This window comes from Triticum urartu, chromosome 2A (genome assembly GCF_056163025.1).
Source record: "Triticum urartu cultivar PI428250 chromosome 2A, HENAU_Tu73, whole genome shotgun sequence".
Lineage (NCBI taxonomy): Eukaryota > Viridiplantae > Streptophyta > Magnoliopsida > Poales > Poaceae > Triticum > Triticum urartu.
In genome coordinates, this window is record NC_141874.1 from 4,207,729 (window position 1) to 4,226,251 (window position 18,523).

The window sequence follows — 18,523 nt, forward strand, 5'->3', positions numbered from 1 at the left end:
TGTAACCAGAAGGAAAGGTGCGCCGTTATAACCCCGAGACGTAAATAAAGGATGATGATGGCAATGATAATATACAGATATACTGTAATTAATATACAGATATACTGTAATTGCCTTTTATGAATGTGCGTACACTTGAAAAGGGAAATTTCACAGGTTCGACAACTGCGAAATTGGATTGGAATGGTCATCTTCCCAGAGGCTATCGACAGTAAATGGTGCTCATCTCCTCTCTTGGCGCCAACCCCTGGGTGTCAATTTCTTCAGTTAATAGCATCGATTTCTTCAGAAGATGCAGTCTGGTTCCTGATCAAGGCGCGAGCTCCGGTAAGCAGGGGCGCGGAGTAGCATTTCTGGAATACAAATGAAGGTCAGGTCTTCAAGCAAGCCGGGTCAGCAGCATTCCTGTGCCGAGAAGAAGCTGACCATTTATTTCGCCAACAGGCAGGTACCCTCCATTCCTCTGCAAAGGAGATGTGTAAGTATTTGTGCACGGTTCTGCCGGCCGGGGTCAAAATACCTTTGCTATATACAGAATGAACAAACTACTAACCAAAGTATAGCGCGTGCAGTAGGATTGTCCATGTCTAACAACATGTCTCCGCGCTCATGATCTTTCCATCCCCCTGATGCGCCACATACTCATCACCCTCCTTGGCAGCTTCAGTCTTGAACTGTTGGGTTAAATATAGATAGCACCTTATTATTTGCGAGCGAATCATGATCATGTGAACTCAAGATGAAGTATAGTTTGAAGTTTGCACAGCTGAAGAAACATACCTGATATAGCAAACTCTGGCCACTTCCCTGTCAGGTTCACATATGCCCTCTACAATGAGGCTATTAACTGCTTCAATCTCCCAGTTCAATCCATACTGCAGAAATATAAAGGTCAGTTATTTGGTTGTAATTGAGATAAGCAATCTCCCCAGCGCATTTTCTAATGTTCTGTTAAAATAGGTTGTGAAGTTGCCACAATTCTTACATGGAAACTGTATCTTGGTATGACAAGTGACTGCAAGCTGAGCTTCTTCATGACATTCCTCTCAACAGTGAACCAAAAAGCACCATACGTCCATGTCAGCCTCCTTATGTGCAGGTACCACATGGAGGCATATTGGGTGAACCACGGCTACTTCTTTCTCTCTGTCCTGGAGTGATTGATCTACAACTTGAAGCAACACCATAACTGGCATTATCTACCAACAGTACATGATGTCTGCTTGAAAATAGGTACGTAAAATATTAATCAGAGTGAGGCACTTACAGTTTTTTCTGCTTCCACCAAATTATCTCTTCTATCTAGTTTCTGGTTGCTAGATAGATCAACTTCTCCTATTTTATACACTTCTCCTATTTTATACACTTCTCCACCAAAAACCCCGAATATTGCTATTATTATTGTGCAGTGAAAGACCAGAGCCAATCAGCACACGCCGAGTCTTATCCAGTTTAGAAGTACTCACCAGGTTTATGTACAGGAAGGAAGACAGCAGCCACAAGATGCTCATGTCATGCATGTTGCAAATGTGTTTGTATGAAAAGAGCAGAGCACTACAAGGCTAAAAGAATGTACAAGGGAACTCCAAGGCATTGCCCTGCACAGTAGATGGGAACAAACAGTGTTATTAAGCGCGATTGCACGAAAACGGCAAAGTGAAAAAATACAAAAACTTGTGTTTGTGTTACCTTGGATTAGTAGTCTATTATGATTCTGGGGATGGTTCCCACTAACCCTCTGCACTGCTGTTTTAGCTTTTCATTTCGGCAGGATCTGACATTTAGCTCTTGCAGTGACTTGGGGAGGCCATCGTTGGGCAATGACGAGACGGCTGGACATACAATGATTGATAATATCTTGAGGCTGGTAAGGTTGCCCAGCCCTGCAGGGAGATGCTGAAGGTTATCAAAATGGGTAAACCACAGTTCCTGGAGGGAGGAGAGGAGCTGAAGGGCGTCCTCTTGCTCCTTGCTGAAGCGCTCCATCCGTTCAGACCAATTCCCTTCAGACCCATCCCCTGAAAGTTGCAGCGTGGTGAGGGAGGAAGAGAGGAAGCTACAGATGGGTGCAGAAAGGAGCCCCGTCGCATCATCCATGCAGAGCTCCCGTAGTGTGGATGAAACAAGCTGTGTTTGTTGCTCTTCTCCTTCAACTTCGTCCAAAGCCCGTCTGGGATAGGGATCCCAACCAGCAAAGAATCTAGGGCTGTATAAGACTTTTAATTTGTTGAGCTGCCCCTCGTTGGTAAGGAGAGACCGCAAGCCCTGACATTTCAGATCCTCTCCGCAATTTCCCAATTCTAATCTGGTAAGGGAGGAGAGGTTTGAGAGGGGCTCCAGTGTCCCCAGGCCTTCCACACCCCAAAGCTCCAGGGACTGCAGGGAGGAAGGAAAAATGTGACGGGAAAACGAGAAGGTGGATAGAAACTTTGAGGTATTCTTGGATCGCATGGCTTGGAGCCATCCTCCTCCAGGAACAAGAGTTGGTGGGTCCACCAGGACCAGCTCTGTGCAGTTATCTAACTCCAATTCCTGTAGTGAGTCACAGAGATGAGGTGGGAAGAGCAGCACCCCATCATCCTCTTCCTCTGCTGTTGCTTCTGATGTTATTTCACTTCTCCCCATCTCTGATGTTGCTGATGTTGTTTGTTGCACATCCACCCCCAGTACCAACTTTTTTATGTTTCTACAGTTCCGTATCTTCAATTCGGAGAGCTTCCTGAGGTGGAGGAGGAGCTCTGTCAATTCCTCCCCGGTATTACCATTTAATTCAAAGATCAAGATATGCTCAACTGGGAGCTGCCATTCCACATCACCCTGACCTCCTAGTGGTCCAACCAGACTATCTGATTCTCTTACAATCAATGTCTTCAGCGAGGTTAGCATCATCACGTCCTTCAACTCCAGAGACGGGCACCTCTTGAGTGTCAGCTTCCCAAGACCTGTTTCTTTATCAAAAAGTAACACTTGGTCTAAGCTACGCAAATCATCTTTACCCGAAATAAACAGCTCTGGTCCATGGGATGATTTTGAGTACTCAAACCTCCTTAGTAGCTTGACACCTTTGATCATGACACGACGCAGACTTCCAATCCAGGATATGGGAATCACTGATGAGAATTCTGGGCAGTTACTTATCTCAAGCTCTTGTAGTTTGGGAAACCAAACTGGGAGCTGCCATTCCACATCACTTTGGCCTCCTAGTGGTCCAACCAGACAATCTGAATCTTTTACGATCAATGTCTTCAATGTGGTTAGCATCACAAGGTGCTTCAACTCCAGAGATGGGCACCTCTCGAGTGTCAGCTTCTCAAGACCTGTTTCTTTATTGGAAACTAACACTTGGTCTAAGCTATGCAGATCACCATCTCCAATAATTTCCAATTCTGCTGGTCTAGATCTGGGAGCAAAGCAGAGGAGGAAGGAATGGTTAGAGCAGAGCGATCGAGGCACGCCACAAAGGGGAATCACATTTCCCCTCTGCATATACTCCCTCTGTATCATAATATATGACGTTTTTGCACTTCAATTTAAAAATGCAAAAACATCTTGCATTATGCTACAGAGGTAGGAGTATATTATATAATAATAGAGAAAGAATAGGTAGAATCAGGAGAAAGAACCGTACCTTTTAATGAACGGCCGAGAGTCGCTGCTGGAACCTTGCTTTATTTCTTTAATTTTTTTCAAGATTGAATCTTGCTTTCTTGTTTTATTTATTTTTGAGATTGAAGCTTGCTTCATTTCTGTCTGGTAATCTTGTGTGTGTTTCCCACGGATCAGATGCTGTTTTTCTGCCAGACCACACATGTCCTCTTGGTTCGGACTTCCAGTTTGACCACGCACGTGCTGTTTTTCTGCCTCAACATACAATTCCTCAACCATATCTGCTCTGGATATACTGTTGCTACAGTGAGCATGCGCAGATTATGATCTAGATGTTCTGTAAATTGCATTGGGTAGCAGGCCACGATTCATATCTCGGGGAAAAGGAATCTGCTGCCAACGGCATAGATAGCAGGTACCGTGGAGCTCAGTCTACATAAAACCACACTCACGAACGAACAATAGAAGTCATCTCCAGTAGCGTTCAATAATCTTAATTACAAGCTTAAGAATGTGATGCATAAACTCTTTAATAACGTGACAAACATGCCTTCAATTCTTAGAACGAAGGCTCTAGAAAAGCCCAACTTTGAATTAACAAAGTCATCAACCGGCCAGGCATTACAGAGCCAGACATGCCTTCAATTCTCTACAGATAGGCAGCTTCAATCTCTTAGCCGAAACGGTTTGATGGATGGATCACCAGAGCAGAAGCAACTTGTCGACGAACCGCTCTCCTTCCGGGTTTCCGTCGTGCCGCTGCATGAGCATACCGCTGAGGAGGCTGAGAATGGGGGCGGCCAGGCTGGAGGATCTTGAGGTCCTTATCCTCGGGGTCGCCGATAGAGGCTAACAGAATCATGACGAAGATGGCGATCGATGGAGAAGAGCGCAACGAAGGTGCAGCCCGCGAGGAAGATCACCGAGCTGCGCTCGTCGGGCTCCGCCGCCAGCAGCTGCTGCTGTTCCAAGTCGGCCATCGATCACCAGCGTTTACTTTTTTTGTTCTTCAAGGAAGGATCACCACGTATAGCTAGATGCCTTGCTAGGGTTTGGTTTATTCGATCAATCTGAAAGAGTAGGTACGTACGTAGAGTAGGTAGTAGTTACTCTAAAGGATTCCTTAGCTAGTCCGATCCGATCCGATGTATAATAGGATTACTCAACGCAACGGCTGGCGCACCGTACCTTCTCCGTTTCAAATTACAGGCCTCAATATTTTGCTTCGGTATAACACATGCAGGAAGCGTGCGACGGACCTACTGTGCAACCCTGGGAATTGCTTCCTTAATCTGCAAAGAGATGATTTTGGTGTTAGCACATTATTTCTCAAGATCAGACACAAATAACGCACTCGAACGCAATGCGGCACTCTTCCCTTGTCTCGTGTGGCAGGACAGCAGGACATTGCCAGAGCTGCGGCCAGTGTCCTGCTCCTTTAAAAAAAGTGAACATTGCCAGAGCATAAAGCCGTGTTTTAAAAAATGTGAACACTTATTTAATTGCGTGAAAATTATTTAGGAAAAGTGCGTGGATTTTTTTATACATAATGCTTGAATATTTTTAAAAGACGTGTGTACATTTTAAAAACTATGCAATCCTTTTAGAAAATCAGGAAAAAAATACTTCCTACGATCCATATTACTTGCCGTTACTTTAGTAAAGTTGTACTAAACAATGAAAAGTAATATGGATGTGAGGGAGCATAACTTCTATGAATAAAATTTTAAAATCATGATTTTAAGAAAAAAATTACATTTTTTGGAAAATGTTAAAAAAAATTCAAAAGGGTTAAAACTCAAAGAAATAAGAAAATAAAAAATAAAAAAAATAGGAAAAGGTATAAAAGAATATAACTGGAAGAACACCTGCGGAAACAAACAGAAATAAAAACACAAACCAGGGAAACCGCTATGAAACTTATGAAAAAAAATCAATTAGAAAGAAAATCACTCGTCCTCTTGTCCTATTGGGGCCTGGCAGATGACGCCGCCCCTGTGTATTTGCCGAACAATTTGACACAATAACCTTCAAACAGGGAATACCTATTTAACGCCTTTAGCGCTCGCGTGTCGCTAGCATGATGGGCCACGGCCTAGCAGCGCTAGCTCACCTGCTCCTCTCACATCGCTAGCTAGCTTAAAGAAGCAGCAGCCGCTGCCTAGCTGGTTTTTTGGAAGAAAAAAATATGCTGGTTTTTGGAAGATTTGAAAATTTTCGCAAAATCATAAAACTATCACATGTTTTTAAAAGACGATTTCTATTTTTTAAAATATTAGTCAATTTACAAAGAATGGTCATGGTTTAATATTCGCAATTTTAAAAAATATTCATGAGTTCTGAGAAATGTCCACTATTTGGAAGAAACGTCATGAATTTTTAAAAAATATTTATTCGTACGAAAAATTATTGAAATTTTTTAAAATGTGCAGAAAAATTAAAATGCTCATTAATTTTGTAAAAATAAAATAAAAACTATTGAAGCGTTCATTCAGTTAGCATGATGTGTTCATTGTGGTCACTTGGCACGCAGGCATGCGCAGTTTTGTCCGTGTGTTGAAGAACCTGCATTTTTACGCAAAGCTTCTTCATCTCCAGATTACCCAGGCCAGGTGTTCGCTCTAGTGGAGTGAATATTGTTGATCATGTACAGTCGCCGAGTCTCTCTGATCATCAAAGATAAACTGAAGCGCCAAATTCAGATCCAAGACACAAAGAAAGCCCTTGCCTCCTCCACATCTGTACACTGACTGACAAAGCTTCTGTCCCTTGGCAATGGCATACACCACACAATACACCCCCCATGGTGGGTGGCCACCCGCAGCAGCAGTTGCCGCGGCATCAAGCTTTTCTGAACCGGAGTTGTTGCAAAGGAAGGCAGGTTTCTGTCCTTGCACATCATCAAGGCTAGCATTCCCAGCCTAGCCGTGCACAATACTACTACTGGATCATTCATTCGTTCATTCATTCCTGAGATGATGCCAGTCTAGTACTGCAGCAACTCATATTTCATCATCACGCTAAGTCTACTGCAGCCAACCTTTGTATCGTTCAAACTAATTAATTAATAAGCTCTGTTTTCTTGTGGTCATCGATCGAGCAGCAACGCTCGCGGAAATCAAAGAGAACAGCCCCCAAATCCATTTTTAATTCTTCATTTTACACACATGGTGTGCACACTGACACCATAGAAACACACCAACATGAATGACCAGCAGAGAAGCCACATCTCTACCTGAATTTTATCAGCTGTACTGCATGACAGTGAGCAGTACTTTTTCGATGAGCAGTACTGCTCGGTTCACAACACACATTGGTGATGCTCAGCGATTGGTCAAAGATTTCGCGACTCGAGGCGTAGATATGGATGTGCAACGATAGCATGTCTAAGATGTGCCGACCATCAAGCATCTTCTCCTTTTTCTGAATGTACACTTGAAAAAAATAGAAAGTTCAGTTTGCACAACAACACGGGTTTAACAGTTGCATGAAGGCCCGATGGCTAAATTGGACTGGAAATTGAATGGTTTCCATAGCCCATTGACTCAAGGTCTGAGCCCTGCCACCTTGATCATTTCCCCAAAAGTCTTTGACGGATACTGCTGCTACCAAGTCTGGAGCACAAGATCATGTGCAGTTCATGGCGAAGAAAATGAGCATCTTGAGCTGCTCACTTACGCGACGTGCAGTAAATGGTGCTCCTCTCCTCTCTGTCTCCGGTGATGATATCTTGGGACTTCACTGCCTTCGATTCAGTGACAGCGCGTGCTTCAGCAAGCAGGCACGCAGAATAGGATTTGCGGAATACTGTACAACTTAAGGCCTGGACTTGAAGCCTGCAAGCCAGATGAGATGAGCCGATAGCATTCTTTCTCCTACTGAGAAGAACACAAGCTGGCCATTTGTTTCACCAACACGCAGGTACCCAAGTAGCAGCAGCAAAGGAGTGGCTACAACTCCAGTCTTCAGAGACGTTGGATGCACTCTTCAGGGTGGTCTGTGTCGTAACTCTGGACGGAGCAGTAAGTTGCTATTGGATAGAGATCGGACAGTCGACGATGAGCCCGCCCGATTTGGCGCCAATCGCTGGGTGTCGATTTCTTCAGTTAAGAACATGAGAAGTGTGATTTCTTCAGAATATGCAGCCTCGTTCCTGACAAGGAGATGTGTTCTGCCGGTAAGGGTCTGAATATTTTCTACTATACTAATACTGAGTGACCGAAATACTAACCATCGCACACACGGTATGAATGTGAATAGACAAGTTCTGAGTGCCAGCACAAGGCTGACAGGCTTCAGATTTCTTTCAGGCAGGTACCTTCCATTCCATGTTATATCTGCTGGCAAAGCAGCAGCAGAAGAAACGTGTAAGGACCTGGCATGGTTCTTGGTTCCGCCGGCAGGGTAAAAATATATTGAGACACACTGAAATGAATGATCACGACACTAACCATCGTATAGCATGCACAGTATGAAGGTGTACCAAAATCCATCTAAGATGGACTACATTAAGTAGACTGCATCCACCGAACAGCGCCATTCTTGTGTGTCTGTTGCAGTGGTAGAAGACTGCCTCAGTGAACCACACCTTTCCCCTAGCCCAATCTGCTGCTTCCAAGGAGATTCATCTACAAAATAAGCAACATCATAACTGAGATTAGCTAACAACAGTACATGATGTCTGACAGTTCCATCACTGGTTAGGCAAGTTCCGCATGTAAACAGTTGGGGCACCAAGTAAATTCCCAGAATTAATCGACATCCTGATTCACTGCTAATAAAGGTAATTTACATATTAATGTTGTACCGAGATGGAACAACATAATAAACTAGTGTTATTTATAAATAGGCTGCGATTATGCACCTTAGTGCCATAGTGGAACTACTACTGCTTATGATCTGAACTGGCTCCACACGTGCACTGATATGCTATGCCAGTTATTCTTCTGAAGATCCTATACGCTATTAAATTTCCGTTAAAGATAGACTACCTGGTATTGGTAGAACATAGACTGAATTGAATAACTGCAAACCTATAAGTAGAAATATATGGCTAAACTGCAAACATGACCAGCAGCAAAACACTGACAACTCATTGTTTTCCATAATTATGCCAGATGATCCTTTGATCCCTAAAACTGAAGATTTTCGAGGCACACCTTCAGTCTTCATGAGTATTGGACAAAATGCAAACACAAGTGGCTTGAAAGACCACCAAACAAACATAAGAACACCTGAACAGCAAGCCAACAGAAATTAGAAATGCAAGAACACCTGGTACTGACAGCAATATAGCAGTATATGAAAACAAAAAATCACCTTAATATCAGTACCTTGACCCGAAGTCTCATTTATTCCATACTGATGTCCTACTGCTATTTTGATCATGACACACAAAATAGGAGAGTAGACTGGCAAAGTGGCAAGTCTTGATGAATAACAATAACCCAAATTTAAATGCAAAATATGAAGAGGCCTATAAGATCAAACAAACACCTGCACAGATAACAAAAACAAATGGTGATCGATCACAGGTTTTGTTGGAAAAAAAGAAGATAGACTTGCAGAAGGCATTGGCTGATAATGATGTCGATTTTATCGATTTTGTGGAAAGAAAAGGGGCGTCGAGAAACAAATCTTAAATAGTTTCACTACCGTTGAGAAGAAAATGGAAATCTGATATGGTAGGAGTAAGACTGAATTTTTTTTGCGGTGAGTATCAGTTGGAGTGTATATAACTGATATTGGTGTGGACACCCCTAATGAAGGTTCCTGCAGCTAATTTGCATGTAATGGCTCCGCCTGAAATTAGAACCAAGAGGGAGGGAGCCCAGTTATAGTTCAGTTCAAAGAAAGGTGCTGATTAGTCTCAATCAGAAAGGTATTTTGGGTGCACCCCCATCTTAGTTTCTGCTTCTCCTCTCACATCTACTATGCTTCAACTAAATTATCTGTTCTATCTAATTTCTGGTTGCTAGATAGATCAACTTCTCCTAGTTCATACCAATGTTTTAAATAGCGGGCTATGGAAAATAGCGGCGGGCCTCCAAATTGGGCTATAGCGGAGCTAAAGCGGGCTATTTGTGAAGGCGACCATTTAGCGGCACCCTGCTGAAAAAGGCTATAGCTATAGCCGGCTATTTAAAACTATGGTTCATACACTTCTCCACCAAAAATCCCCAAATATTGCTGTTATTAGTGTGTAGTGAAAGATCAGGGCCAATCAGCATGTGTTGTGTCTTATCAGATATGGTACAGCAGGAGTAAGGTTCCAGTTTAGATGTACTTACCTGATTTAAGTACAGGAAGGTACAGTAAGGTGCCAGGTACAGCATGTGTTGTGTTTGAATCTACGGTGGATGGGAACAAACACATAGTTATTAAGCGGGATTGCAGGCAAAGGGCAAAGTGGGAAAACACAAGAAACTATGTTTGTGTTACCTTGGTTCAGCCGATATTCTGATTTTTGGGATGGTCCCCTCTAACCCCCTGCAGTACTGTTTTAGCTCCTCGCTGCATTCGTAGACATCTAGCTTTTCCAGTGAATCCGAGAGGGCATCGATGGGCAATGACGAGATGGCTGGACAGAACTTGACTGATAATATCTTGAGGCTGGTAAGGTTACGCAGCCCTGTAGGGAGTTGTTGAAGGTCCTTGAAACTCCAAAACTCTAGTACCTGGAGGGAGGAGAGGGGTTGAAGGGCGTCCTCTTGCTCCTTGCTGAACCGCTCCATCCCTTCACACCAATTCCCAAAAAGTTTCAGCTTGGTGAGGGAAGAAGAGAGGAATCTGCAGACGGGTGCAGCAAGAAGTCCTGCTATGTCATCAATCTTGAGCTCCTGCAGTGCGGACGAAACAAGCTGTGTCTGCTGCTCTTCACCTCCCTCAGTATCCTCCAAAGCTCGTCTGGGATTGGGATCCCAATCAGCAAAGAATCTAGGGCTGCCCCTGACCTCTAATTTGTTGAGCTGGCCCCCAGTGGTAAGGAGAGACCACAAGCCCTGACAATTCAGATCCTCTCCACAATTATGCAATTCTAATCTGGTGAGAGAGGAGAGGTTTGAGAGGGGCTCCAGTGTCCTTAAGCCTTTCACAAACCAAAGCATCAGAAACTGCAGGGAGGAAGGGAAAATGTGACAGGAAAAGGAGAAGGTGGATAGAAATTTTGGGGACCACTGTATTGTTAATCTCTGGAGGGATCGCAAGGCTTGGAGCCATCCTCCACCAGGAACAAGAGTTGGCGAGTCCACCAGGACCAGCTCTGTGCAGTTACAGAACCACAATTCCCGTAGTGAGTCACAGAGATGAGCTGGGAAGAACAACACCCCATCATCCTCTTCCTCTGCTGCTCCTGTTATTTCACCTCCCCCCATCTCTGATGCTTCTTGTGTTGTTTGTTGCGCATCCACCTCCACTACCAGCTTTTTTATGTTTTTACAATTCCATATTTCCAATTTGGAGAGCTTTGGGAGGTGGGGAAGGAGCTCTGTCAGTTCCTTCCCAATATTACTATTTAATTTATAGATCTTGATATACTCAACAGGGAGCTGCCATTCCACATCACTCTGATCTCCTCCTAGTGGTCCAACTAGACCAACTGAATTTTCTACAATCATTGTCCTAAGCAAGGTTAGCATCAGAAGGTGCTTCGACTCAAGAGGTGGGCACTTGTCCAGTGTCAGCTTCTCAATACCCGTTTCTTTACTGAAAAGTAACACTTGGTCTAAGCTAAGCAGATCACTCTCTCCGGTAATTTTCAATTCTGCTCCACCGGATGATCCTGAGTATGTAAATCTCTTTAATAGTTTCACATTTGCTAACTCGACATTACGCAGACTTTCAGTCCAGGAGATGGGAGACACGAATTCTGGACAGTCCTGTATCTTGAGCTCCTGTAGTTTAGGATAAAGAATATGGTTTGAAATTGGAAACTCTAAGAATTTCGGGCACTCTTTAATAATCAGCACTTGCAAGAGAGGGAACATATGAGCATCCGTTGGCAACCGCTCTCCATCCAGGGAAGACTCTTGTTCAGCTGGGAAAATCCATTTTTCAAAACTTCCTAGGCCAATGAGTTCAAACTTTATTAGCATGCAAAAGCTTTTCTCTATAGTAAACTCCTTCGGCCTGGCAATATGCACCAATCTTAGTTCACGAAGATCCCACGCCTTCCCTAAAGAAGGGAAAACTCCCCAAGAAACACCATCAAGAGTAAGAGATTGTAGAGCTTCAACAGCGAGCTCATCACCCAACCATGTTGGACAAGAAGGGCCTCCGTGCCCTCTAATGCACAACACTTGAAGATCTCCATGTGGTTGAAGGCTCTCAAGAACTGCTGCTTCCACACCAGGCTCAACACTAGATCGCTTACTATCCCAGTCCAATGTTAACCTCCTCAAGTAAATTTTCTCAATCAGTTTTGCTTGAGCTGCTTCTTCTGCTGTTTCTATCTTCTCAAGGTTGTAGATGCCAAGCTCCCTTAGCTTGGTCAAGTGCTCTAGCTGCTTTGTTTCAAACCCTTCACTTCTTCTATTGGCTTGAAATACCTTCAACTCTTCTAGGAGTTTAAGTTTACCCACATTATAAATCTCAGAATGAAGCTGATCATCACTCGGGACATAGAAATGGCACAATTTGGCAAGGTTGCTCATGTCTTCGGGCAAATCACGACTGCCATCCCACAATTCAAGATCTAGAATCCTTAAATGATAAAATTTAGAGATGACAAGTGGTAAATGCATCTCGTTCTCATCTGTCCCTAGGCATAGATATCGTAGGTGGACAAGTCCTAAAAAGTTATGTAACATGGACCCCACCGGACAGAGCATGTTGGGCAAATGAAGAACACGAAGAGCATTCACTTCCCCCAAAAAATCACCAAATATCTTGACAAAACCTTCACCCATTTCTCCAAATAACATCAATGTTTGCAAATCTTCAACCTTAAATCTTGTCTTCAGTTCTTCCAATTCACTCTTCAATTTTTTACCAGACACCGCATCATATTTACCTAAACCATATGTGATTATTGACAAGTGACGGGTGGTTGGCTGAATCTCTACTGATCCAACACTAGGGAGACTTAAACTAAGACAATCATGAGATGCAACCTTCAATGCCAAATCATGCAGTAGATCATGCATAACATAACATAGACCGTACTTAGTTTCCTCTTCTCTGAAAAATCCATGGGTGACTAACTCATTTAAAATGCTCAGACCTATATCTTCAAATGTTTGGTTTTGGCCATTGGGTATCACAATATCTAGTCCAATCCATAGACTGATCAGCTCATCGCTTCTGAAATTGTAATCTTCAGGAAACAATCCAGAATAGGCAAAACACTGTTGCAAATGGAAAGGAAGGAAGTCATAGCTCAGCTTCAAGGCAGGCATAATTTCATTGTCATCTGTCTGCTTCTCCCATCCTTTACTTTTCAGGACCCTTTTCCAGTGACGCAAACTAAGGTCTTTACTCAGTAATCTACCAACCGTTTTTGCTGCAAGAGGGGAGCCCTTTAGTTTTTCCATTATCTTATCTCCGGTCTCAAGCAAAAATTGTTTATCTCTTGGATATTGCTCATCACCAAAGACAAATGCAAGGAATAACTTTCTAAACTCTCCATATTCTAAACCATTCAGCTTTATTGACTGGCAAGGTGTTTCAACCTTCTGTGCTATTGCTTCAAACCGAGTTGTGACCAGAATCATGGAACCCTTTTCCTCTGATTTATTGAGTGTCGACAATAATTTTCCCCAGTCATCCCCATTACTAATCTTCCATATATCATCCAATACAAGTAAGAACCTTTTAGATTTTAGTCTTTGCTCAATCAAGTCTTCAGTTGTACTGCCAATTTTTTCCTTTTCAACTGCAGGGGTACATGTTTTAATCTGCTCTAGTACCTTATCCAGATTGAAACTGAGTGACACACATATCCAAATCATAACTGGGAAATGATCCTGCATTTGTTGGCTGCGATATATGTGTTGTATCAGTGTAGTCTTCCCCATTCCCCCTGGACCAACAACTGGAAGCACAGTTAGACCCTTGTCACAGTACTGACCATTGGTGATGTCATGTATGATTCTATTCATGACAGGGCCCCTCCCATACAGTTTTGGCTCATCAATCCGACCTTTGGTGATGGGACGCCTCTGGGCAATGTTTGGGACAATTCTAGGGTCACAACCCCGCAAAAGCTTGTTAACCTCACTACGCATAAGCTGCAGTTTCTCTACAATGTCCTTCGTCCTTTGAGAGAAATCAACCCTATTAAAATCAAACTTTTGTTTTTCTTGCGACTTGCCACAATCATCATGACGAACATGTGGATGTGGAGCAGATGAGCAATATAAGAGTTTACCGAGCTTGGGCATGCATCCGTTGATCTGCTGATTGGTGTGTGACACTGAGGAGGAACCACCGTGTGACCTCTGTTGGCGCTTAGCACGCTGCCAAGGGCAACAGTTGACCAGTTTGCCAACAGCTTTGGCGGTGTGGCGAGCATTGAGGGCAAGGTTGTGGATACCACCCTCGCTGTGCTGGTCGGCAGCATCGTACGTGCCGTGGAGCTCGTCATGGATGCGGAAGTAGTCCAGCTCGTCCAGCAAGTCTTGGGCATTCTGCACTGTGTCCCGCAGCCTCTGCAGCAGCTCCTCCATGGCCGGACCGCTTAGCTCCTTGCGGCCAGCCTGTTCAAGTGTGGCCTTCACAAGCAGCAGTTCCGTGCTGAGGGACTCGATGTTGGGACCAAAGTTCCTGCTGGCCGCCCAAGCCCCCAGCACGCCATCCAGAACAGGGGCTAGCGCCTTGGTCACCACCCATTGTGCCGCGCCGAGGGCCACGTCGGCCATCCTCTGATCCGATGCAGGGATAGAAGACGTGCTGCACCTGCGTCCAGGAATCAAAAGGAATCCATTCGTAAATACTCATGCATTTGCCATCACCAATCCCGTACCAGCAAGTAATCCTGGAGATTACTGGTATAGGTTGTTGCTAGCTGCAAATTAAAGAGTAATAGGTGTGTACGTTGATGCGAGGTGCTGGAGGATCCTGCCTCTCTGCCGGTGATGGATGCCGCCTGCCTAGCTAGCAGCAGAAGTGTTGTGTTGGTTGTTGAGTCGTTGAAGGAGGCCTGCAGGAACACCTTACATAGAGAGAGACACTTGGTATGCCCGGTGTTGTCTACAAAGTAGGTGTGTAAGGGGATGTCATCAACACTTTGTATGATAAACAAAGCCTTTCTATTTCTTCCCTCCCACCCTCTCTCACCAGATACCAACAGCTGGAAGGTAATGCTACCACCAGATCTGATCAACTAAACTAATCGCTGCCAGCAAAGCATCCCGTGGAGCCAATGCACTCAATTTGGACCCTGTTTAGCTAATTATATTCCATACTGAACTGCCGGCCTTTGTTGGTTTCCTGGTCGATGCATGAATGTATGCATACTCCACATGATACCATCACCTAATATGGTTTCACTCTAACCAAGTTGGCTGTGATATAGGACGTATTAGACCAACCTAGTCTTGGTACCCATGTCTTAATTTAAGTTTTGTTATTAACGATGCTGCCCCTAATTTCTGCATACAGATGGGAGTGGGGGGGAGAGGAAAGGTACCCGCGGCGGTGAGGAGGGTGACTGGGAAGCGGGAGTTGCCGGCGAAGGAGATCCAAGCGGTTATGGCGCCCGCTCTCTCAGTGCCGAGTGCTGCGAGGGAGGGGGTGCTGGAGCTCGTCGCCGGCCATGACCGTGGGCGTGGGGCCTGAGCTGAAACTGTGCCCAGTTCTTTCAGGAAGGGCACTGCAGTTTAGAGCATAGAGTTGTAATTTTGTTTTCGAGGGAGAGAAGTAGAGAGGTGTAATTATAATTTTGGTCTAGCTACCAACAGTGCATGATGTCTGACTGAAATATGTAAAAGATCAATCAGATCGAGACGCTTACAGTTCCACCACTTGCTAGGCAGGTTTCACATGTAAACAGTTGGGGGAAGCAAATAAATCCCTAGCAATTATCCTGATTCACTGTTGACTGATCATAACAAAATGCACTGCTTTGTAATGATATTGAACGGCTATAATAAAAACTACTTCCATCATCCCAGAATATATTGATATACCATCTACGTTAACGCGGGGTCTGAGTCTCCTCCTCACAAGTCAAAAAAGATATTGAAAGTTGGATGACAGATCAAAAGATGGCAAGAGAAGATACAATATCACTAACTCATTCACATTGAGATATGACACCTTCTCCACCCACACAAAAAGGAGAGACAATATGGTGCTTTAAAAGAAAAGCAGTCAATAAAGAGGAAGAATATGATATTAAAACGTGTTGAGAATTGTGCCAGTGTGTCACAAAAGTACTTTGCATCACCTGTTAATTAATAACGATTAAACAAAGCTAATCGTGCTACACTTGCTTGCCTGTAAAGAACAAGTGTGAGGCGAAAGCACTAGGCAGCTGCACAAAGCAAAGAGAGTAGTAATAATCAGGCTATTAGCTGCACTTCTTGTCACACGGATTAGAAAGAAAAAAACAAGGACAAAGGACTGCTGTCATCAGCTACAAATAAACTAGTACTCAAATCAACACTACAAACTACTCCGGTCGTCCCAGAATATACTCTGTACACATCATGGAGAGGCTTGCTGGTCTTGTTGAAAAAAAATACAGCGAGTATTTCGATTCGTGAGGCCAAGGGTCTGGTCGACAGTTGTTCTACTACCATACCATGTAATCTATATCTATGAGATTTTGCTATTCCATAAAAAAAAAAACAGAGTAGAGAGAGCCGCGTGCAAGGTTGCGCATGCGCGCTCAAGTTTGAGAGTGCTAACAACACTGGATATTGCTATTCGACCTGTGCAGCTATGCTTGGAGTTGATACGAGCGAGGGTGGGATCAAGAGAGAGCAGGATCACATTTGGTTTGGCTGCTGGACAAGCAAGCGCATGGGCTTCTTCGGTAACGAGGTGTCTAACCATACTGGTAGTGAACTAAACTGAAGGAGCCGCAGTTGTGGTGCCCCTGAACAAAGATCTGCTTCAGCCAAAGATGCGTATGTCCATCTCCAGTTCTCCACATTGCTACCACCGGATCTGATCAACCAAACACATCGCATCCCATCCCATCCCATCCCGGAAGCAAACCCAAGAGTAAGAACAAGGCTAGGCTGCGGGTCTGGCGCTGGTGTGGTTGCGGTCTTCAAGGGGGTGGCCGGCACAAGGACATGTCATGTGATTGAGCTTGGTAAGCCGGTGTTAAAAGACAGGCACTGCACTGGGGACCAGCGCCTAAACTCGAGTGGATCATATTATAGTACCTGAATTGGTTCCCACAAGGCTCAGCTTTAGGGCATCTCCAGCCGTTGGCCCTCCCAGGACGCATAAAAATCATCCCCTGGGGACGAGCCGGCGATGCACTCGGCGCTGGGGGCGGTTTTGCGCCCAGTCGTCGTCCTCAGGCGCCGAAATTAGCCCACTTTGCAGTCTAATTTTTGGCGAATAAACGGCCCATATGGCTGAGAATAGGCTCATATTCGGCATGGTTTCGCCGTGTCTCGGCGTTCAATTATCAACACAATTATTTCTTATCACATATTTTATCACAGAAAAATCAAATACTTCAACAAAATACTACAACAACAAATAATTCAATACAAATTATATTGTTCAACAAATAAAAACTTGTATTTCATCACGAGGCGTCCCCCTTGAGCCTCCATAGGTGCTCAATCAGATCTTTCTGCAGTTGATGATGCACCTGTGGGTCTCGGATCTCCTGACGCATACTGAGATAGGCAGTCCAAGTTGCCGGTAGCTGGTGATCAACTTCGGCTAGAGGACCCTGCCTGTAGTATGGTTCAGTGTCAATCACTGGGTCTTCTTGCTCGCTCTCGATGATCATATTGTGCAAGATGACACAGCAAGTCATGATCTCCCACATTTGATCTTTCGATCAGGTCTGAGTGGGGTACCGAACAACAGCGAATCGAGATTGGAGCACACCAAATGCCCGCTCGACATCCTTCCGGCAAGCCTCCTGAACTTTCGCAAACCAGGCGTTCTTGCCTCCTGGCACAGGGTTTGAGATCGTCTTCACAAATGTCGACCATCTCGGATAGATGCCGTCAGCTAGATAGTACCCCTTGTTGTATTGGTGCCCATTGATCTCGAAGTTCACCGGAGGAGAATGGCCCTCAACGAGCTTGGCAAAAACAGGAGAGCACTGCAGCACGTTGATGTCATTGTGAGTTCTTGGCATACCAAAGAAGGAGTGCCAAATCCAGAGGTCCTGTGTGGCTACCGCCTCAAGCACCACACTGCAACCGCCTTTAGCGCCTTTGTACATCCCCTGCCAACCAAATGGGCAGTTCTTCCATTTCCAATGCATGCAGTCGATGCCTCCAAGCATCCCAGGAAATCCACTTGCTGCATTCTGGGCTAGGATCCGAGCAGTGTCTTCCGCATTGGGTGTTCTCAAGTATTATGGCCCAAACACTGCCACCACTGCCCGACAGAACTTGTAGAAACACTCTATGCTGGTGGACTCGGCCATGCGCCCATAGTCGTCGAGTGAATCACTTGGAGCTCCATATGCAAGCATCCTCATCGCTGTCGTGCACTTCTGGATGGAGGTGAATCCAAGAGCGCCAGTGCAATCCATCTTGCACTTGAAGTAGTTGTCGAACTCCCGGATGGAATTCACAATCCTGAGGAAGAGCTTTCGGCTCATCCGATAACGGCGCCGAAATGTTCTCTCGCCATGAAGTGGAGCATCGGCGAAGTAGTCGGAGTAGAGCATGCAGTAGCCTTGCAGACGATGACGGTTCTTTGCTTTCACACGCCCCGGCGCCGAGCCACCTCGCCGTGGCTTTTCACTGCTCGCCAGCAGCTGGGCGAGGGC

At 44.7% G+C, this 18,523-nt stretch overlaps 1 protein-coding gene across 6 annotated transcripts; it reads right to left on the reverse strand.

The window, feature by feature from the left end:
* Positions 1-1,695: 1,695 nt before the first annotated feature.
* Positions 1,696-14,788, reverse strand: LOC147982705 (putative disease resistance RPP13-like protein 1). 6 transcript variants are annotated; one of them, XR_015615492.1, is made up of 7 exons: positions 14,638-14,788; positions 10,048-14,499; positions 8,940-9,956; positions 8,766-8,840; positions 8,058-8,234; positions 7,838-7,946; positions 6,990-7,759 (listed from the first exon to the last, which is right to left on the reverse strand). XR_015615492.1 is itself a non-coding variant. In XM_087542650.1 (3 exons), the coding sequence occupies exons 2-3, from the start codon at positions 14,460-14,462 to the stop codon at positions 1,696-1,698; spliced, it is 4,455 nt and encodes a 1,484-aa protein (XP_087398776.1). In that variant the 5' UTR covers positions 14,463-14,499; positions 14,638-14,788. The 6 variants fall into 6 exon arrangements, 1 of the variants encoding a protein (XP_087398776.1); XR_015615491.1 differs by having other exon boundaries at positions 8,926-9,956; XR_015615490.1 differs by having other exon boundaries at positions 8,058-8,840.
* Positions 14,789-18,523: the final 3,735 nt, after the last annotated feature.